The 24,327-nt window shown below is 35.5% G+C and overlaps 1 protein-coding gene across 1 annotated transcript; it reads right to left on the reverse strand.

Moving 5' to 3' along the window:
* Positions 1-629: 629 nt before the first annotated feature.
* Positions 630-1,289, reverse strand: K441DRAFT_470428 (ankyrin; the record flags this gene model as incomplete). Its single annotated transcript, XM_067641857.1, has 1 exon — positions 630-1,289. A coding segment is annotated over one exon (660 nt), but the record flags the coding sequence as incomplete, so codon positions are not given.
* Between the last annotated feature and the right edge of the window lie 23,038 nt (positions 1,290-24,327).

The following is a 24,327-nucleotide window of genomic DNA, read 5'->3' on the forward strand; positions in this document are numbered from 1 at the left end:
CACGTTCGCTTCTAGCTCCCAATACTAAGGAACGGAAAGAGTAGCTTTTAAAAGGTTATTGTTATATCGAGATAATTTTACTATAAATTAGAAGATTATTATAGTAGAATTGAGAGTAATAGTTTATACGAGATAAGGGCGAGGGTCGAGTAAAGGCCGAGAGCTAGGGGTTGTAAGGCAGTGATCTCATTGGACTGGACTGGACTGGATTTGAGTTTAAATCCACTCCAATGCTCCAGTCCAAATCCAATGGACCATACCTAGATAGGGATAGCGGTTACCGAAATTGGTCAGCAGTCTAGTTAGGATCCATTGGATTGAGTAGTCGGCTCCAGTCCAATGAGATTACTGTTGTAAGGTTAGATAATAGGAAGTAAGGAAGCGATCAATTCAGATTGCTATCTAGGTTACCTTTCCATCGCGTCAAAAAATTCCTCGTTTTCATTATGTATATCATCTAATTCTTCCTGGTAGCAAAGGATTTCTTGTGCTCTTAAGGACTTTGTACGAGAGAGCAAAGTCCGAAATAGGTCTCTTACCTCATTCAGGTCCCTCCGACGCTTTAAGTAGTCCTCTGCTGTCCAACCCTCCCTATCTAGAGCGGCCACATCTACTCTTCGTAATTGAATGTCTAGAAATATTCCCATTGTCTGCACATCTCCGCTTTCCGCCAGTATATGTAGAATCGTCTTGCCGCTATCATATCGCTGGTCAACTCTCATCTTGATCCCTAAAAGAAAGCGAAGAACTCGATGAGAATTGAACCGTGCCGCGATATGGAGAACGGTGCTACCCCATTTATCTAAAGCATTAAATGCGGCCCCGCGCTGATGCAGAAGCGTTACTACTTCGATATGATCACCAGAAACTGCGTACCTGAGAGGTGTCTCGAGAACGGAATTTATAGCTTCAATATTGGCACCAGCGTCAAGTAGGAACTCTACTGTTTGATAATGCCCTTGCATACAGACATGATGGAGAGGTGTACTCCCAAATTGGTCTGTCGATTCAAGCTTAGAACCGCCATTTATTAACGAACTTGTGCAACGGGTTGACCCAAGGGCGGCCGCGACATGAAGTGGAGTTTTCCCAGTATGGTCTCTTATGTCTAATTTAGCTCCATGCGCAATGAGAACGTCGATTACGTTTGAATTCAGCTTATATGCTGCTAAATGTAAAGCACTCCGGCCTTGCAAATCAGTCTCGTCAATCTCCGAAGACGAAGTTCCACGCAATAGAACTTCTACTGTCTCTGAAGTCAGCCCAAGGATGCACTTATGCAACCTGGTAAATGATTGGTTCTCGAGGTTTGGATTTGTCGTAATCTCAGACAATATCTTCGCCTGGGGTATGGCGGACATTTGGTACCTATGGTCCAGTATGATCTGGTAGGCAGACATGGAGTAGTCCCACGGATGGAAACGCTCCCAAAAATCCCACAGATCTGTTCCAGCAGACTGGTAAAATGTAATTGGGACTCGGTTTGCGCCAGCAGATAACAACAGTTGCTATACCTGCATTTGACCATAGAGAACCGCAAGATATAACGGCGACAATCCGTATGGGGCTAGAATATCGCCTACGGAAGCTCGACCTTCATCAAGTATGGTTTTGATGTAATCACATTCCCCATTGCGGATGCTGAGGAAAAGATCGTCGTCGGGAGGGCGAACCCGTGGTATAGAGAGGGTAAAGCTAAATGACTCGTTTTGCCTTATTCTCAGATTAATCGTGAAACACTTCTTTAGTGATGGGAGATAATACGATATCCTCGTTGAACTAGTGCACCGCTTTCGATAGGTATGAGTATTACAAGCTGGAGATAAAATGGGTTGCCCAATGCGTTCGATGTGGAGTATTCCGAGAAGTCCATACAGTAATGTAAACATCTGGAAGGTCGCGCGATGGCATAAACATTGGCAAGATACGTTACAATCGGCGTCCAAAGGAGTGAGTGGTGCGATGGAACGGGATATTGCCGCGAGACTCCCATTGCGATTCATCTCAAGAACGGGGCTATTTCCTAGGGAAATTGGGACAAAACGATCATTTTGATTCATTTTAGTCGCAGTGGACACCCTTTCTAGAGCCTTTGGAGATTCTTTCGGACTCATTGTGGAACCAAAAGAGCCTTCTAACTATAGAGCGGTTAGAACTCAAACGTACATCCCAGTAAAGTATCGAAAAAAAAAGCAAAAGAGGTTATATTCTGCACCTCGCCCGATCTAATGACTTACCTGTTCTGGAACCGTAAAATTCTTTTGAGAGGACTGTAAATTTTGAACAAAATTCTCGATAGATGCGAATATCTGATTCTGATTTGCACTAACCGAGTTTGTTAGTGGATCCAGTGATCTTATTGGACTGGGGTCTATTTGGAGCTCCAGTGTGGATTCAAAGTCGACGTGGATTTGGATTGGGCCTTCTGATTGGTGGATTGGAGTGGATCTTGGTTGATTTAACTCCTGGAGCTCCAAATCTATACCCAATTCGAACTGCGGCTGAGGAGGAATAGAGCGCTAAGGAGTTAGTGCATAAGAGGAAGCTAATCGGCAACTCTTAAAACCCTATCACTGACTCACGTCCAATAAGTAGTGTAGGACACTTGGTTACCTGCCCCTACTGCTGTCGCTATGCTGTTGCGGCTCTGATCTACACCTGCTGTTATGTTGTATTTTGACTTTCCTACCTCCGCAATGGAACGATTTCTCTTAGTACGCCTACCTCTACCATCTAACGACGTTATCCTTGCCCTGAAATTGATTAATTTAAAAGCCGACGACATAAAGGGGGTGGCTGAGTTTAAGCTGTAGGGCAAGAACTATATTCGATATAACGCCTTAACGAAGAAACCGAAGCATATAAAGCAACGCACGTTACCTATATAACTTTAGAGAGGATCTATAGCTAAAGGAAGGCGACGACTCGGTTACATATCAGTACTATTATATTTAAAATGCAGTAGTAAATGCGGTAGTAGAGTTACCTCCGGGGGAGCCAGGTGAGCCTGTGGTTATAGAGTCAGATGATGACGAGAGTGAGAGCCACGATGAGGGCGCACATGCCGCCCTTGAGGAGGCGATTGAGGTAGAAGATTACGAAGCTTCTTATATAGAGGCCTTGTGATTTAGGGTTAATCTGGTACGTTCTTCCTTCCTTACCTTTTTCCTTACCTTCTGCCAAGACTTACTATTTATAGTATATATTTGATCTGGAGCCATATTGGAGTCCTGGAGCTCCACCGCCTCCTCAGCGTATGGAGTGGATTTGGGGGTCAAATCCACTCCAGTCCAGTCCAATAAGATCACTGAGTGGATCGACGTTGCCATGGATATGAAGAGGATGAATTAAATGAACACTTGAAGAGAAGACCCAAAGTCAAGAATAAACTGAACTTTCAAGTCACGTTCGACATATCAACTTACAAGGTAACAAATGAGATTTGTAATTGAATAATAGATAACGTATCCCTCAGTTGTGTTTTGAGATGGTCCACTCTACTTTTATTTCTTACCCACGCCATTCGATTGATCTTTAAGCTGACGTTTTCATTTGTGGGTGTTGCTGGCATGGAGATATTCCTTATTATTCGTTCAAGCTTTGAAAGTTGGATAACGCCTGCCGCAGTCGACTGTTGAATATACCGTACATCACGGTATGGAAGCGTAGACATCGCTGTCTGGAATTCCTCCAAAGCGGATTTAGTCCGCTCTACCTCTTCCAGAATGGCGGCGGCGTCTGTGGGTGCATTTCGATAGTGCCGAAACGTCCCCAGAAGGACTGTCAACCGGTCGGCTGCCTGCAGAACTGCGACGGTCCCAGCGATGATACTGAGGGGGTCCATGATCAAGACGTTTCCTGGTGCGATTTGTTTCGATTTCTTGTTGAGCCTCGAATATTTGATGGAAAAGAAGGGTGGAGTCAGAGAATGGGCTGTACGAAGCGGCATAATGTGAGGAAGTGAGGAGAACGGCTAAAGAAACGGAAAGGTTGGGGCTGTGCAAGGCCCACGTGTGCACCTGAGCTGAGGAACTCTTATCAACTGTGATTCTTTCCTGTTGGAGTTCAAGCACGCCTACTGCATACAGGCTCACCTGGAATCCCCGGATTCCACAAAACTTGCCCACGCATTATCTCATAAATCAGACCCCCAGTGGACCGTTGGTACATGCATTACGCGCACGGGCGGGCATACTGTTCCTTATCCAACGAATTCTCCACCTAGAGTCTGAGAGCTTATGGGCGTCGTTTTGGTGGTAACGGAGCGTCAAAATATACCAAAAATCACCTTTTTTACTGCCGTATCTCAACTCTTTTATAGCGTCTAGTTATTATAAAAAATACTGTAAGGTAGGAGCTCTTTAGCTTTTCTATCTATTATATTTAGCTGCGATATTATAGCTATATTAATTAAAAAGTTAGACAAAGGTAATTAGTCACGTTATTGCTAGAGTCCATCTAAAACCTGCCATAATCGCGAAAATCTAGATTCCATTTAAAATCTAACTTATTTTTATAACGCTATATCCCCCCCTTAATATTATAGATATAGGGCTATGATATATATAGCTAACGTGGGGGATTAGGTTGTGCACGCGACCGGCTTGTGCACGGTTTTCCCTACCAAAATTTGGCAAAATACACCTTTTTACACTACCTATAGTTTAATAACTATAACAGCTATTAATATAAAATCTAATATATAGCTTATTTAGTACTTAAATTATAATTTTATATAAAAATATTATAAAATATTGTGATAACTATATATTTAAAGTTAAGTTAAAAAGTACTTTTTTAATAAAATATAAAACTATTAATAAAACTATTAATAAAGCTATTATATACCTATATTTTATAGATATAAATATATTTATTCTATAAATAATTGTTTTTATTATATAAGTAACCGGTTTAGCTATGCGATTAGTTTATATATAGTAATAAAAACCACTTAATAATAATAGTTTTAAAGACTTATAACTGAACTATTAATAATAATTCATTGCTTAACGTCCGATTTAGATCCCTATTGGGCCCACACGGACTACTCCTTATATACATATGGGGAGAAAACTCTATTTAAGAAAACCCCGTGATCCATCTCCCCGCCTTTTAGGACTCGCCTATAAGGCGCCTGCGAGGCGCCTATAAGTCACCTATAGTGCTCCTACTACCTTACTTTTTAACCTCCTTAGGAACTACTGCTGCCGTAATAAGCTTACGGACGCGCTAGTATTGCAAACTTTACTCTACTGCTATAGAGTCATTAGGGGGCACCCATTGCTTACCCCCCTGCCTTTTATTACTATTTCCTTTATAACCTAGAACTAGTTTAGTACATTTTAGCTAATAAGCTACTGGGTAACCGCCTTAAGGCCTTTTTATATTAAGAGCAGTGTCTTATAATTCTCTATACCAGCTACTAAAAGTATTATTTCTTAGTTAGTATATAAGGGGCATAGCAGTATTACGTGCTTTAGTGTCTATCTTAGCTAGCTATATTCGCATCTTGGGCTACCTACTAGGATACCCACCTAGTAGAGCTAGTCTTTTAGTCCTATTACTCCTATTCTTAAGAGTATTACTATTATATTTTCTACCTTTATTAGGCCTTCTTAGAGCCCTAAAGTATTTACCCCCTATAGCATTAACTATGCTATAGCTTAGGTTCTTCTTGCCTTAGTTAACCTCTATACCTTTAACTCTTATATACCTCTTTAGCGTTAGTCTAGCCAGTATTACATTACAGTAGTTAGTTTCCCGGTATTCTTTTATGCTTTACTTTAGCTCTTTTCTCTTTCTTACTGTTATCCTTACTAGCCTCTTGCGCGTCTCCCTTTCTCCTCTATATAGGCCTAGGCCCTAAAGTAGCACTATTCTTCTTCTACTTTCTTTACCTATTTCTCTAATATATCTTCCCTACTTTAGGGTTATTAGTTTGTTCTACAACCCGCCACTCCTATAATGGCGCCCTAGGGTCCCTCTATAGTTTATTTAGGCGTGTCTTAATATACTTTATAACATTAAAGTTATATTCCTTTTACGCCCTTTATATTGGCAGCGGCTTCAATATATAGTTATAGGGGGGGAATATTAGCTTCCTTCTTAAGCAGTGCTATAGCCGTTCGCTTATATCCGCCTATTATACTCTAAAGGCAGGCTGTTTAGACCTTTTAGAGTGGTTTAAGGAGCGATTTAGGGGGGCCTTTCTTAGATTCTCTAATGGCCCAAATACTAAACCTATATATTATGGTTGGCCGGATAACTACTATATATAGTAAGCGTGACCTCTAAAAGCATAGGCCCTATATAGAATTAACGATCCTAGATAATACGATATACTATACTTAGCCCTTATGGGCCGCTTAGGCCGTATATACGCTCCACTAAAGCTTACTATCTACCTATACTCCTAATACTCTTAGGCCCTAAACTAGCTAACCCCTAAAGCCTTAGATGCGAATTATATGCTAGAGATCTATAGATTAGTTGCGTTTTCTTATAAAATAGATTAGCTAGTACTTCTCTGGTAAAAATTGGACTCTATATTATCTTACCTATTTTATATAGGTATTATAAGCTTTCTCTAGCGTTCTGCAATTCTCTACGGCTATTAGCCTGTATATAATTAGGTTTATATTATTAATAAAGCCTATCCCCTAGGTCGCCCCTTCCTTAAAGGAGTTAAGTAGGTTGCTTATAAAGAAAAGGAAAAGTATAGGCAAAAGGGGTGATCCTTATAATATTCCTATTGCAACTGCGATAGGGGGGCTTTAGTATCCGCTAAAGACTAGTAATATTTCTTTTTAGCCTATAAACCCTTAAATAAATTATATAATCTATTCTAGGAAGCCTTTTACTCTAAGGATATATAGGAGACGCTTATAGGGTATGTTATTATAGGCGCCACTAATATCTAGGCTAAGTATTAATACTATAAAGTCCCTTCGCATCGCCTATGCTAATTTAATAGTGGCAGCGAGTAGCGTAAATGCTAATAGTATTAAGCGGTTCTTTCTTACCCCTATTTAGCTTTATGGTAGTAGGGCGTGTTTCTCTACTATATCTACTATATAGTCCGCTATTACCCTTTCTAAGATCTTGCTAAGGGTATTCTCTAAGGTAATAGGGCGGTAGCTCCCTAGAAATAAGTAGTCTGCTTTACCTTCTTTATATAGGATAAACGTTATTATAGCTCTTCTAAGTCTCGGGTAGTAGCCTATTATAAAGTATACTCTAGCTATATCCGCAAGCTAAGGTGCTATTAGTGGTCCGTAGGTCTTTAGGGCTTTATTTAAGATCCCATCTAGTCCTAGTGCTATATTATTTAAAAGGCGGCTAATAGTTCTGGCCATTTCTTTAGTTGTTATATCACTGTTAACCCTTAGGCAAGTCACCGGTGCTTTACCTATAATATTGCTGAGGTCTGCTAGAGCTAGTTAGGGGAAAAATCTTTCTATAAGGATTTTTGCCTTCTTATTATTATTACTTATAGCCAGTAATTCACCTAGTCTTTATAGGGGCGGAAGGTGTAGGTCTTCTACTAAACGTCCTGCCTTTCTCTTTACCTATTTCGCTATTTTCCAAAGACCTTTATTATGGGGGAGGCTTAGGTTAGTAGTATGCTTATTTATAAACCATCTCTAGCTATTCCTTACTTCTTTTTTTAGGGTATTCTTTAGCTGGTTTCTTATGTCTTTATAATATCTCTCGTCTTTAGGATTATAGCTACTTGTGTATTTTCTTCTTACTCGTTATTGGCTAGTAATAAGAACTGCGCATTATACGGACTATATATATCGCGCATAGGGGCCCGCTTTTAAGACTGGGCAGTGCTCTTCTAACCCATTTTTAATTACTACCTAGATCCTTTCTAGTCTTTAGTCGATTTCCTTAGGGGTAGCTACTAAGCCTCGCTTATTTAGTATTAGGTAGATTTCTTCTAGGTCTTAAAGTTGTTGTTTAACTATATTAAGGAAGCTATTTATCTTAAGCTTTCTTATTACGTATCTTTTGCTATTTAATTATGCCTTAATATCTAGATCTAGCTGTATTTAGATGGGGATATAGTCTAAAGCGAGTGCCTATTCTTCTTCGGGGTTATATCTTTTAAGTCTCTAGTATAGGCCTTCGTCCATAAATATAAGGTTAATTATGCTTCTGGCGGTGCCTTATTACTATATAATTGCTCCTAGGGGGGTGGCTAGCTTAAGGCCCTAGGTATTTATAGCTTTTAGTAGGCACTCTACCTATCATTCGGCAGCAATATAGATACCCCCCTACCACGGGTAATAGAGGTTTATGTCTCCTAATAGGATAGACTCTATATCTTTAGTTTTTAGTAAGCTTATTACCGATATAATATTCTCTGTTTATAGGACCCCTTCGACCCTAGGGTTATATATATTAATAATCTAAACCGGTCCCCTATATATCTAGATTATTATAACTATAATATCTAGGTTAACTACCTGCTATAATTATAAGGATAGGCTGATAGCCTTACTAATTATAAAGTACACGCGTATAGCTGCTTTTGGTTTATATAGGAGCTGGAATCCTTAGGGGCAGTATGTTAATTATATATAGGCATTATAATATGGCTCTTATATAGCAAGGATATAATATTTCTCTAGGTCTAAGCTGTCTAGCAAGGGCCTTACAAGACGGTAGTTTATATTGCCGCAGTTATACTATATAATAGATAGGTGGCGGACCCCCGGCGGGGGTCCTTTACCTCTCCTTTATTTCTTACTTCCTCTATTTCCACTTTCTCTAGGATATTTAGAGCTTCTATCTCTTATATCTATATCCTAGTTACTACTTATTTTATATAAAGCTTTTTATTCCCATATCTTATATTCCTAGTAGCGCTTTTATATCTAAATCTATTATTATCTCCGGTTTCTCCCCTATTCTTACTAATTAGCTATATACCCTTTAAGAGTCGGCTATAAATGTTATATTTGCCGCATTAAGTCTAATTCTTAATTGTCCTGGTCTTAAGCTTACTATAGCTATCTATAATAGTCTTCCTACAGGGCGTCCTCTCCCTTATATCCCCTATGACCCTTATATCCCTATACGGTCTAGTAATATTACGCGGCGACGCTTCTAGCCCGTTAAGGCTTAGGATAGCTAGCCTAGCCCCCTAATATTAAAGGTAGGAAATACTAGAAAGGCACCTACGCCCCCCTAGCTTATTGCCTATTGTTTCCATTCGTATAACCTAGCGTGTAGTTATTCCCGTAGCTATTAAGCCCTTACCTTCCGTCTCCTATATTTAATACAGTCTCCTCTCTCCCACGCCTTATATATACTTCGGTGGCAGTTTATATATTTTATTTAGTCTTAATTTAAGCAGTTTCTTATATTATAGGGGCCTATATAGTAGCCGCAGCACACCTATACTACGTATATAAATTAGGTGTGTCCCCATTATACATAGCAGTAGCATTATTTTAGGCGGAGTTTATAGTTATAAAGCCTTACGTTATATATAAGGCTATTTATAATAATACCTTTTTAAATAAGGAGTTTTTGCATTCCTAGTATATATATGCTAATAATAAGGAAGCTATACGTTTAACTAGCGTCTCCCTAACGAGTCTCTGGCGACCCTTATATTCTTTTATTATTCTCGTTATATACTTAGTTTATATTTTCCTATTAAAGCCATTAGATTTAGGTAATCTCGAGTCCTAGTATAAGGCGTTTCGTTTATTTTACTATCTTATATATAGTTGCCGTATTATCCACTTAGCGTCCCTTTTCTACCCTAAGGCTTAGGGGAACCGCTAGGACTTTAACTAGGTAATCTTTATAGAGCACTTTTATGCTAATACATTCTCCTAGCCTATCCCCTACCCTTATAGCTCGTTCCTTTGCCTATTAGTCCCTTAGGGTAACTCTAATATCTCCGCTCCTAAGGTATTAGACTATAACGGCGTTATAGACCTCTTTACGAATTTTTATAAGAACTTCTATTTCTAATTATCCCCTAAGCCCCTCTGCTTTCTCTATATTTGGTTATATTATAATTATATATCCGGATATTATCTTTAGGGGGGTAGGCTCCCTATACTATAAAGGCGCAGCTATGGCGGCCTAGGTACGGTTCACCAGTAGGGAGGGATTTTGTTTATTTTTAATTTTGCTTAGCCGTTAGAGGATTTAGTTAAGGGTTTACTGCAGGGGCGCCTAAGGTACGCTAGATTAGCGGAGCCATTCTACTAGCTGTATTAGTTTATTATAGCTAACGGTTACTCCCCTATAACTGCGGATACTAGACGCGTCTAATAGGCTTTATATTTTATTAAATGCCTTCTTAATAGAGGTCTTTCCGTTTTATAGTATAGTATTCGCCCATTCTTATTATAGAGGGCCATTGCTAGGCGTGGTTCTGGTGGGCGCGCGTAAGTACAAACCACCGTTATTTAATATGTGCCTCCCCTACAATATATGTATCTTAAGGGGATTCTCTAGGTGTTTTTTAGGGTTCTTTTAGTTGTTTTTAGTCTTTTTAGGCTGGGTGTAGCAAGAGCTCCTAACAACTAAGATTTATATTTACTGGTTTTCGGACTTAGTAGAGCTAATGCAGAGACGTTATATAGCTGTAGGTAGGACCTAGTGGTTATTAAAACGTTATAGGGGGTCAACTAAACTATTATAATAGTTATTAATATAAAATATAAAATATAGCTTATTATATAATAAATAAAACATAATATAATATAAAATTTGGAAAAAATTACTATTTATAATATAAAATAAAAAAGTTCACTTTTATATATACTAGAATTGTATAATTATTGCAATAAATATAATAATAACATTAATTATATTTTAAATACTTAATCTTACTTATTATAAAGTATCTTATTATTGGGAATAAAGGCAAATGGTTACCATATAAGGTATATTGCCGTCATATATAGCAAGTTGCCGTTATATACGGCAAGTTGCCATTACGTGCCGCCGCGGCACTAGCGTGGTAAGGAACCTTAAGTTCCTTACCCCTTTCTTTAAGAGGAATATAGAACAATTATTATACTATCTACAAACCGTAGCTATGTGATATCCCCTTATATAACCAACACTAATTANTAGTTAACTTTACTGTTATACTATAGAGCAGCTAGGTATTCCACTAAGAAGAGATAAGCCACTATACTAGTGCTACTTGTGTTAGAGGAAGTTATCTTTTAAAGTTAGAACTGGTCCTAAACCTTAAATAGAACTTTTCCACAAATCTAAGGATTTAAAAGGCCAGAACTGGTCCTAAGTCTTTCTAAGATTATAGATTCTTGCGTCTATTACACAAAACAACACGCTTTATAAGTCTTCGCGATTTAAGGCTAGAACTAGTCCTAAGCCCTATAATCGCAAATACACGTCTAAACGCGTACTAAATAACAAACGCGTACTAAACAATAAATATATATTACGAACGCGTACCAAACGACAATCCCTATACTAATAACACTTCCCTCCCTCCAAAAATATAGCTACGCCTACTTTAAATAACTAAAAAGACTCCTTACTACTAGGGGTAGCTAAGCACACAAAACTTATTAATAAAGATTAGGATAAATTTACCTTTAATATAATAACTTATACCACAAAACAAGTTAACAGCTTTCTCCTACACTATATTATATTCTATTAAAATAGATATTATACCGATTTATAACTATGGGAGTATTTTAGGGAGGATTTTATAGGATGGACTGCTAATACCTAGGCACTTAGCAACGTTAATATTGTTTAGGATTTTTAAGACTTCCTTTATAGGAATAGGGTATACATTACTAAGAATAGTAACCCAATTACTAGCAATATTTAGGCTGTTATTACTAGTATAGAAGAACTAATATAGACGGAAGCTAAGATTATATATTAACTATAGAAACCTAAAAACAACCTATATTCTTTAGAAGGCAACTTTAATTTATATTAAAACCCTTAAAACGCTAACCCCCTACCTAGAGCTACTCTCCCACCTAAAGGTGCTCTCCTACTTAGAGTTACTCCGCCTTTACCTTCTCCACTCTAGCTAACTAATAAGCCTTTACTATAAGAAGTTACAAATCTAATAAAGGTATATTTAGACAAAGAGAAGAAGTTTAAAGGAGAACTATATAATATACTTAGAGTAAAACTATAGGTCTTTTATAACTGTTGCAATAAGGTTAAAATTTAACGCTATTAGTACTATTACGCTTTTTCTATTATATTAAAAGGACGGGCGGTAATATTCTATTACGACTATATTACGGGTAAAAACTATAACTTTAATACAATACTTTAGCTCACTAGATCCCACTTTAAAACTAATAAGAATCGCTAACTTTATATATCTAAATAGCGGGAGACTATATTCTAGAGAGTTGTTACTTCTAACCTAATAAAGACTTATTTAGAGTGCCTTTAACTACTCTTTAATAAACTCTAGAAAATCTAATATAGCCTTACTAAAACTTACCAAAACAAGAATAGCCTAAGGGACTAGGTTATCTTAGCATGCTATAGCGTTCCTAAGTGTAACTTAGCGCTATATAAACCTATAGACACGTTTAAAGGAGTATATACTAAGCTACGCTCCGCTATAGGTACTGTAATGCGAATATAAGAATCTTAATAGCTCTATACCGAAAACCCTACCTAACTAAGTACTCCTAACTAATATAATTATAACTAGACTAATTAAATATATAGTAGCCGTGGTAGGGAATACGGAAGAGGGTATAATTAACGTTAACTATAAGGTAATTATAGAGGTCCTTGTAGAGGTTCATTTCAAGGTAATTACTAAAAGAAGTGCTATATTTGTAAGAAGCTAAATTACTAGTTAACTAGACACTCCCTTAATAAGTAAAAAGAGGTATATAATAAGTTCCGTTAGAGTATAAGAAACGTTAAAAATTATAAGATTACTATGGCCTACTTTTAAAGCTTCCTAGTTTAATATAAAGGCGTAGAAGATCTTAAGGGTAAGGTTAATAAGACTAAATAGCTCCTTATAGATATAGAAATTGAGGACTACTTACCTAACTAATACTTTACTAAGTATGGTAAGGTAAATGGTATATAAACTGTCGCTGTTCTTAATAACTAATCTACGCTCCATTTTATTATAAAGTTAGATATCTTTAATAAGCTAAAGGAGAGCTCCGCGTTTTCCTTTAATAACAGATACTTAGCGAATATCTTTTATAGTATTATGCCGGATACTAGAGCCGCAGGAATATCTATAGTAGGAGAACCTTAAGTTTAAGCCCTTTAGCAGCTTAATAGCTCTATTTAGATTAACTATTCAACAGTAGGCCAATATACAATTTGTTTTAGCAAGGGTACTATAATCTCTCTTAGCATAATTAGGGTTTAAACCCCCTTAGGGTATATTACTTTTTACATTATTCCTATAAACACCCTATTTCTATTTTATATTAGAGATATAAATAAACTAGGCGTTAAGCTTAATAACCTTAAGAATAGGCTCGTGCAGGGAGATAATTAGGTGCCTATTATACGTAAATAGGGTTACTCTTAGCTACTCCTTTAATAACTAGAAAAGAGTATTACTTAGAGCCATTTAACTAAGTTAGAGTTACGCCAACTACACCGTTGTTTTAGTTACCTATTAATTTACTAATTGCTTAAGGTTCTTTAACAAGTAGGCTATAAAGTTAAGGTTAAGGTAATTAAGCATTTTATAAAATACTATTACCACTACTAAATAAACTAGAGGTCCCCTGGCTAATTTAAGTTTACCCTTAAAGATAACTACAACTTTAACTTCTGTATTATTATTAATATTATATATCTTAGCGGCAAGCTAGTACTCTAAGTTGTTAACTTCTTAACCTCCTTCTAAGCCGCATAATTCTTAAAGGATATATTAGCTAGGAACGTATAGGATACCCTTTAGTTATACTAGATTAATATCTACCTAGAACCCCCTAATTAAATTATCTATGACGTAAAAAAGAATTTCTTATCTATAGAGTTCTAATAATAGATAAAGGTAATAGCAATTAAGGTTAAGAAAGTCCCCATTAAGGCACATAATAGTATTAAAAAAGTGGAGCGATATTACGCGCTATTACGCCGCGTATATAAGATTATCTCTTTAGAACTAAAGGACGCTAGCGAAGAACTTACCTTATAAATAGCTGTTAAAGCTATTAACGATTTCGCTAGCCTAGATGAACTTATACCTATATTACTAGTCTTTAGCGCCTACCCTTAAATAATTAATAACTCTTTATTATCTCCCTTTGTTATATAATAAGCCAAGGCTATTTATAAGGCAATAAAAGAGGTATAACATCTCTACGTTATACGCTAGGTTAATAATATACTAGGAATAAGAAATGGCCTAAATACCTTAACTATACTTAATCTACCACTCCAGTCTAAAGTACGCGTATAGCGTAAAAAGGGAGAATAGTTAGGCCTATACCAACTTATTATAATTAATAGTTAAACTTATATTATTTAGATGCCTTACAGACCCACTTAATTCCGTTTAACTATTATTAAGCCTTACTATAAAGATAATAATTTTAAGCCTTTGTAGGATGCCCTAAAAGATGCCCTAAAGAAAAACCACGATTAATGTGCTCTAGAAGGCGACTACAATCCTAATATAATTATAGTAGATACGCCACAACTATGACGCGGTAGAGGTCGCCCGAAGGGATTATAAAATCGCTAATATCTTATTAATTTTAAAGAATAATTTATTGCCGCCATTAAGAATAGAGTTAAGTTATTAATGGCCTTTATAACAGCTAAAGAGAAGGCTAACTTTAAGCTCGTAAAATAGCTCTAAAAGGAAGGTCGTATTATAACCCTAGGAGCTCCTTTCTAAGTATCCGATAAGTAGGAGATCGACAGTCTTATTATAAGAGAAGTCTTTAAATTTAAGAAGTATAACCCTATTAAGTTTAATAAAGTTCGCATCTTTAAGTTAAGGATAGTTAATGAGATTAAGGGCAAAGCTACTAACGCCCTATTTAAGAAATTAAGGCTTATTATTTAAGGTTATAATAATAATAGCAAAGAGATAATTCTTATATAATCTCCTATAATTTAACGAGCTAGTTAGCGAGTTATTATTATATTAGCTCCCTCCTTAATAAAGAATAGAATGGCGGTTTATTTATAAGATATTACTTAAGCCTACATCCAATTAGAGACGCACCTTTAGCGCTTAATATTGGCATACCTTCTGGAGTAAATTCGCCACTAGTATCCTAAAGATATAATTATAGTTGTGCTTAAGCCATTATATAGAATCGCAGAGGCAGGAACTTACTAGTGGGCTACCTATAGCAAGCACCATAAAAAAAAGCTTTTAATGACTACTTCTATATTTAATCCCTGCTTCCTTATTATAACCATAAGAACCCTATTTAGAATTGTTGGTATATAAACTAATAATATAATTATCTTAGGAGACGACTAATTCTTAGCTCTTAAAAAGGATAAGCTAGTAAAGGCAAATCTTATAGTAAAGCTAAAGAAAAAGCTTAATTTAATAACACCATTACTCTTTAATGGATATATCCTCTCCCTAAATAAGGATTCTATTACTTTACGCTAGAAGGGTTAAGGTAAGAAGATTAACGTTATTAACGTAAATTCTCTAAAGCAAGGATATATGGAGCAACGCGCTCGCGGAGCTTATATTGCTTCTATCTATTAACCTAAGGCTTTATTTAATCTCTCTATTACCGGCCAATACTAGAAACCAACTAAGGATAATATTCTTGCTCTAAATAAACGTCTTTTTTAGTAAATAAACCACCTTAACCGGGGACTATACTACGTGCCTATTAATCTTCCTACCGCTAAGCTCTTTATATTTATTAATAGATTATTTATAAATAATAAAGATTTTAGCTCCTAGCTAGGATATAAGATTATTATTACAAACAAATCTACTAGAGAGAATAACTTTATAATTTACAGCAATCTTATCTATTAGAGCTTAACTAAGAGTAAGCGCGTCACTTAAAGCGTTTTAGCGTTAGAGATATATAGAATGGTTAGCGGAGTTAATATAGCAATTATAATTAGAACTACCCTAAAGATAATTATAGATTAACTTAAACTTCCTATTATCCCTATAATCGTATACACCAACTTATATTCCCTCTATAAGTATTTAGTTAAGCTTAATACTACAAAGAAAAAGCGCCTTATAATTAATATTATGGCACTTCAGCAATTCTATAAGCGTTAAGAACTCTTTAAGATTTAATAGATTAATGGCTAAGATAACCCGGTAGATATAATAACGAAGGTAAACCTAAACAAGGCACTAGAGACATTTATTAATATAAATACTCTACGTATATAAGTTAAAGGTTAGGTTAAAAGGGAGTCCCTAGAAATTTCTTAGTTATATAAGGTCTTAAGATGTCTAGGAACTTCGACCGGCGGTTAAAGTTATCTAATTAGTTAGATTCTACAGACCCTAACTTAACCCAGCTAATTAGGATTTTCTATCCCCGGGATAGAAAATTGCTATTAGCTTACTTACTACTAGCGCCTTAGCGTCCCTACTAATAAGATACCTACCCATAACTTATAAGCAAGAAAGCACCACGTGCTAAAAGGCAAATTTTGGGACAGTAAGACTTATATTATAATGGCAATAGTAAGTAAAGAGGATTGATTTTTGTTCCGCTAGTTAAGCGGTATATATATATAGAGGGCAACTATAAAAGAAGAGTTGCCAGTGTTGGGAATAAAGGCAAATGGTTACCATATAAGGTATATTGCCGTTACGTATAGCAAGTTGCCGTTACATGCAGCAAGTTACCATCACGTGCCGCCGCGGCACTAGCGTGGTAAGGAACCTTAAGTTCCTTACCCCTTTCTTTAAGAGGAATATAGAACAATTATTATACTATCTACGAACCGTAGCTATGTAATATCCCCTTGTGTAACCAACACTTATATATTAAATTTATTATATAAAAAACTTATTTATAATATAAATATATAAGTTTAAATTTTATTAAAATTTAATATAACTTATTTAATATATAACTAATAAATTATATAAATATTAAAAACTCCTTATTTATATTATAAATAAATAAATATATATATAATAGCTTTATTAATAGTTTTACTAATAGTTTTATATTTTATTAAAAAAGTACTTTTTAACTTAACTTTAAATATATAGTTATTATAATATTTTATAATATTTTTATATAAAATTATAATTTAAGTACCAAATAAGCTATATATTAGATTTTATATTAATAGCTATTATAGCCGGTCGCGTACACGAGCTAATCCCCCACGTTAAGGGTATAAATACTTAAAGGATTTATTATACTAAGCATATATATTATAACTATTGTAGTTAGGATATAGCCTATAGAAAAAGATTAAAATAGATTTTAAAATAATAAGTTACCACTAAAGCTGCGACTATAAGCTCTTAGACTCTTTACGGAAGATTTTATTAATTAATAAGGAGTAGTTCGTCTATGCACTAACAATCTATAAAGGGCTTGCTTATGGAGGATAAACTATCCTATCTAGTTAGGTAGATAATAATTATTAGCTAAAACTAGAGTAGATAGCTATACAGCTATAAGATAGAGGCGACTTATAGGCGGCTCGCCTATAAGGTACGTGCTATAAGGGGATCTTATAGATAGGGGGCTATAAGGACATAATTAGAACAGGATAGATTAGTAAGAAAGATAAATCCTTAAGGAGGTAAGGCCTCTAGGATTGTGGAGACTATATACTATAGGTACGTGCCTTTAGCACGTAACCGACGACCATCTAAGGGGCGTTTAAGGGTTATCCTAAGGGCAACCCGCGGTAACCACAATAATATCCCTTACATTACCCCCCCTCCTCTTGCGGTCGGCCCCTAATCGCTATTACCTTATAGTAGGGAGATTATAAGGGCTCGTCCTAGAAGGGGTTTGGAGAGATATTAGAGAGGTATTAGTATGCCGCTATATATTATCTATCTATCTAACCCCTACTTTAAACTCCTAAAAAACCTTAATAAGGGAAAAACGTAACTAGAGAAAAGACGTGAGGATTGCTAGGAACCCACTAGAAGCCTATTAGAAGCCTACTAATAACTACCTAGGGTAACTTAAAAATTTTTATACAACTTTATATCTAAGCCTTTATACCGGTCTGTAATTAATTATAAGTATTATAGGCAATTTGGTATTCCTAATATAGTTCCGTAAAACTATTTAGTATATAGCTTAATATATAGGGCCTTAGCTTACAGTTGTCTTTTAACTATTAAAATATAATCTATAATTATTTTATATAATCCTCTACATTACTAACGCATTATTCCCGTATTTACCCTTAGGCTATTAAATACAGTTAAGGTATTAATTAGTTAATTAAGGAGACTTATCTCCTAAGATTTAGTGTATATGCTTTTAAATCTAGTAGTCCTGTGCCGTATATTTGGTGTAGCTCTACTACCTAGCAAATAGGTACATTTCGCGATAGCAATTGTAGCTATTATACGATTATTAAGAACGTCTATAATGTTATTCTTTAATACTATAGTATTGTTTTAGGTCTAATTTAACCCATATACGTCTTTAATTTAACATCTTAATTACCTTCCCCCGGCCGCGTAGTTAGTTTTTATAAGGAAGTAATAGTTAAATAACTTATACGCGTGTTTTCTTCCTTTTAAATAGCGCTATTATAACGGAGTTATATTGGTAAGGTTGCGGCTATTTACTAAAAGGGTATTAGACGGTAAAGTATAAAGGCACTTTACTTATTAAGCTTAATCCTTTTCCTTAATACCTTACTTCCTATTATTAACCTTCGTCCAATTTAGACGTATCTTTAATATATTATTAAGATTTTCTTCTTTTTTTATCATTAATTTAATATACCTTTTATTCTCCTACTAACTGCTCTTTTAAGCAAATTCTACAGCGTATCCTAGCCCTACCTTTATATATAAAACCCCAACCTTTACTAACCCGCAACTAGTGCTAGTCCTACCTAAATAATTTTGCCTATACGTCTTTAAAAGACTAGAAATCTAATAATAGGATTTTAGAGGATGTACTGCATTAGATTTAATACCTTTAGTCCTTATAATTAATACATGCATACTAAGAGCGGTAGTTATATTAAGGTAAGCTTTTCTATTATTAACTTTAAGCTTTAATAGCCTGGGCCTAAGTGGCGACAATCCTTTAATATCCTTAACTACTATATTACCCGGGCTTTATCTCATTCTAGCGCTAATACTAAACGTTTTAGTTAAATTTAAGACTATACCACAGCTATTTACACTACCTATAATTCTTAGCAAGCTAGCCAGTAACGCCTAATATAAAAGTAAGATTAGTATATTAAGGATAGGGTAAGGGATAGGGGTAATAAGAAGAAGGTCGCTGTCTACTATAGGAAGGAGTTCGCGCATACGCGTTAAGTTTTAAAAGAGCATAATATAATATGGTATTAAGTAGGCTCTACATAGCCGAAATAAGTGTCGGTTTGGGGCACGTGCACGCCCCACCCAAACAAAGCCCCTGAGCATGCCTCAATTATAACAAACCTCACGACACCACCATTTCGCACCCAAATTCGTTCGGTGTAATTACCAATTATAACCCGAGTCACTAAGGAGCCTGCATCCCAAAAGATGCGGGCCAAACACTTTACCCCACCCCCAGAATTATACCACAACGCTAGGGAAAATAAGCATCTAAAGACTCCTCTACGCACAGGAGTTCTCTACGCCAAAATCTTTGGCCAATTACTAGGCAAGGCTATTCCTCCAGCTATTATACAGCAGGCTACTGGAATTGCTAAGCGCTCTTAGCAATGTATTATAGCCTCAAAGCAATGCAGAACTATATATAATTCTAGGCCAGAAACAAGAGGGAGAAATTAAGCCCTTACAAAGGAAGACACCCACGCTATTGCCGTGTATTTGGACGACCCTAATCTTAATTAAGACTTAAAATCAGCCCTATGGCAGACTATTGTTTAAAAGGCCCCAAATTATAAAGATCTTCTAATGGTTCCAACTTGGAGAATAGGTCGCCAACCTCTTGGAAATAAGCCAATTTAAAGAGCTATAAAAAAGGATGAAGGATATATTAATGCAAAGATGGAGGAAGAGAAGTGGCTTAACCCAGAGCAGGCAGATAAAAGGAAGAATTGGTGCTATTTATAGCTAAAAGAAAGACCCCATCCTAAGGACTAGAATGATGTTGCTTTTTGTGATAAATATCACTTTGGTTTAGGTGCAGAAGAAACCCATAGAATTAAGAGAAGGAGTAGTAATCTTTACTGCTATTTACCACAGAATGTTTATAGAAAGAAGGGAGTTACTAAAAAGGATAAAAAGGAGAAGGCCCAAGAGAAGAAGCATCTTAAACTGTTTAATATCTTTGTTGTTATTGGCAGGACCTAGAAGAAGTTCTTCTTATATAAGGTAGATAACTAGGTGGGTAAAATAAGCTTAAAAGCCTACACCNAGCAGGTGTTGCCATGGCTTCTTTTAAAGTTTAATATTAAGGGAATTACTTTATNTTANGATGNAGATTNAGNGCATAAATTAAGGGAGTCTTTAGCCTAGGCAAAGGAATGGGACTTAAAGCTTCTAATATTGCCTGGTCTATTACCAGATCTATTAATTATAGAGTCCTTAGCCCATCCTGTTAAGAAGAAGTTCCATTTAAAGCGCGTAGAAGAGGAGGATATAGCATTGGAGCGTTTTATAGATNTTTGGGAGAATTAAGTAGATCAGGAGAAGATTGCAGAGATGTACAGCTGGTATACGAAGCGCCTACATGAGTGCATTAGGGCTGACGGGCAGATAACTCGATATTGAATTGATTTGGCTGTATTATGGTGTTGTAAACGATAATCGTGAAGCATGATTTTGGTGGGTGCGCACGTGCCCCAAACCGACACTTATTTCGGCTACGTAGAGGTAGGTTACCCTTTAGGTACCTAGCGGATAGGTAACTAACAGTTGCCGTAGTAAGGTCTCAGTGGTTCTAGACTGTACTAACTAGCTAATATCTCTATTTATTCTAGGCTTAAGCGTGTCTTTATTAACTATAAGCTTACGTTGTAAAAGCTTTATTAGTATTAGTTTAGACCTAATATTAGTATTAAGCGTTTAAGAGTCTCTGATCTAGCTATACCTTATTATCCTACCCCTGTTTTTATACCTACTTATACGCCTACTAAGGGATCTGGATCCCATTCTTATTAGCCATCACTTAGTAGCCCGATAGATACTAATCCTACTCCTAATAATAAGGCGTAGTGGCTTTTCAGATTAGGCATTTATAGTTTAGACTTTTAAGATTCGTTCTTATACATAGTAGCAATTAAGGACCTTAATTAGGTGCTTAGGTAGGCCTTATAAGGCTTTTAGAAAGGGCTTAAAAGCCCTAAAAATAATATTCCTAGTATAAATTAATAAATAGGAATACAATTCTAGCAAAATGCCCTATTAACTCTATACTATATACATAAAAAGGCTAAGGACCTATTCTACCTTAGGCTATAGCCCTATCCCTATAGTTTCCGGAGCCTATTTATTCCATATCTAATTTAACCTATTTACTCTTTTCGCGAGCTTTCTTTATAGGTCGCGATAACACCGTAGTATTAGAGCGCTTTCTATAACTTGCAAATTATAGACCTTGGTCCTAATATTCTTTTAGAATATCTTCGCAATAATTAAAGTAATCCTCTAGTTCCTATATAGAGTCCTTAATAGGCTAGCCTAGCTATTTAACTTTAAATTAAAGCTTGTTCTTAACAGACTTATAGTATAGTATAGCTTTAACCTCATACTACTCGCCTACTACCTTAGGGTGTTTAATTAGGCCTAGACAAAAGTTCTTTTCTAGCGGTAGTCTATACTATAGCTCTAGTAGGTTTATATAAAACACTAGATATATATAAGCTATAAATAGGGGTAGCTAAAGATAGTAGGCTAGCTTGCTAATTTATTTCTTAACTTAAAAGGGACCTAGGTATCTTATATTAAGCTTCTTTAATAGTTAATGGGTTTTAATATTTGTTAAATATAATAGAACCTTATCGCCTACTCTAAAATACTTATCCTAGTGCTTACGATTATACTAAAGTCTCTACTACTCTTAGGTATCCTATAGGTTCTGCTTTATATACTTCTATTACTCCTCCTATTCCTAGAGGTATCCTTATACTCTCTAGTAGATATCCTTAAACTTCCTAGTAGGATCCTATAACTAATTATACGGCCTTAGCTAGTAATTATTGGATATACTATTAAACCTAAATAGTTAAACACTATAGGCAATCTAGATTGGTGCATACTTATATAATATATATTACTTTAAATTATAAGCATACTCCGCGTACGGAAGTAGCTTATACCAGTTATCTTACTAGTAGTTTAAATATATCTATAGGTAAGACTTTAGTTCCTAGTTCTAGCGTTCTATTTACCCGTCCGTTTATAAATAAAAAGCTATGCTATAATAGTGGTCTATCTTTAAATAGAAGCATAGGTCCGACTAGTACTAGCTTATAAAGACGCTGCCCCTATTAGTAATAATAGAGTGCGGCTAATCTACTTTAAGAAAGCATTTCTCCTTAATTAGGTTAGCTAGCGCTTATATATTAATCGTCTTATTAATAGAAAGGTATTAGATGTACTTTAAAAACCTATTAATAAGTATAAGGACTAAATCGTATATTTATTTTTAGCCATCTTTAAATAGCGGGAGATCTATAATAAAGTTTATAGCGTAATATTACTATAGCTTACTAATGGGGGGAACTGATTTAAGTAGACCCTATAGCTTATACCTGCGGATCTTATATACTTAACACTTCTTATAATAGCTAATATACTCCTTTACTTCCTAATTAAGCCTTAGCTAGTAGTATTTACACTAAAGTAATTCCACTATTTTTACTTAACTATAGTGGCCGCCTAAAGGATTATTATAATTCTTTATAAGAATCTTCTATTATAGATTTGCTTCTTATAGCACTTAAACCTTACTACCTCTATATAGTAGGCCTATTAGGTCTAGTTCCTAATAGTAGCACCTAGCAGCTTTCTTTCTATTACGTTTCTAGTCTACTTTCGTATTAAAAATAGTGTAGAAAGTGTCCCTCTGTTATACCTTATGGATGAGATCTGTTAACCTTTTAAATAGTTCCCGGGTAAAAGCTATTTCGTTTTATACTACTCTAAATACAAAACTAAATAGTACTATAAATCTTATAACTCTTTAATATATATACGTTAGGAAGGCCGCTATAAGGTTAAAGTCCTTTAGTTATTATAGGGCTCCGAGTTCCAATTACTCTATAGCTTCGCTATTAGTTTAAGGGGATAGCTTAGTAATTAGGGATAGTATATTACTAGGTTCTAAGAATATATTAGGGACGTCCTATCTAGGTATATTTGGACCCTTATTAGTAACGGACTAGGTACTAGCTAAAACATTAGTAGAAACTAATAGGGCTTATACCGCCTAAGACTTAGTATATAAAGCTATAGGTGCTTAAGCATCCTACACTTAAAGCTTGTTTTACAATATAGGGAGTAATATAACGGAACCTTGTAGCAAGAACTACAATAAGCTCATTATTGGGCTAGGTGTATAGGAAATGCAAGTACAAAAGTCAACAACGTAATAACAACTAGTGGAGTAGTTGCCTAATAGATTAACTCCAATTATATTCTAAGAATTACTATAAAGAAGGAACTATCTAGGTAGGGATTAAGGGTCCTTAAATACACAACCGTACTCCTATAAAATCCTTCTTATACGTAATATACGTATACTCTATCTACTCTGTTATAGATTACACAAATTACACAGATTATATAGATCACATTATATGACCTCGGTTACCATTCCTCGTTACATAGTTCTATCGGCTCCATCCTAAACTATACCTAAATTAACTAACTAGCTTCTTCTATCTCTTCTCTAAGTAGTTATAATATCGTACTTAAAGCGTCCGTAACACCATCTCTCTCCTCTTTATCTTTATCCTTAAAGATTTAAAACATCTTTAAGTCGTTTACTAGAGGTGTAATATCCATTTAATTAATTTGGTTAATATTATTACTTATTATACCTAAAGCAATTTCTTCTTCTTTAACTGCTCGTCGTGCTCGCACTATTACTGCAATATTATCTCTTAATAAGATTATACTATTTCTGTGTTCTTGCTGTTTAAAAAAGGGGTTAGTTTATATTGCGTTAGCGAACCCATCTTTACAACAACCGTCCTCTTACTCGAAATACA

The sequence above is a fragment of the Cenococcum geophilum genome (assembly GCF_001692895.1).
Source record: "Cenococcum geophilum 1.58 unplaced genomic scaffold K441scaffold_26, whole genome shotgun sequence".
Classification (NCBI taxonomy): Eukaryota; Fungi; Ascomycota; class Dothideomycetes; order Gloniales; family Gloniaceae; genus Cenococcum; species Cenococcum geophilum.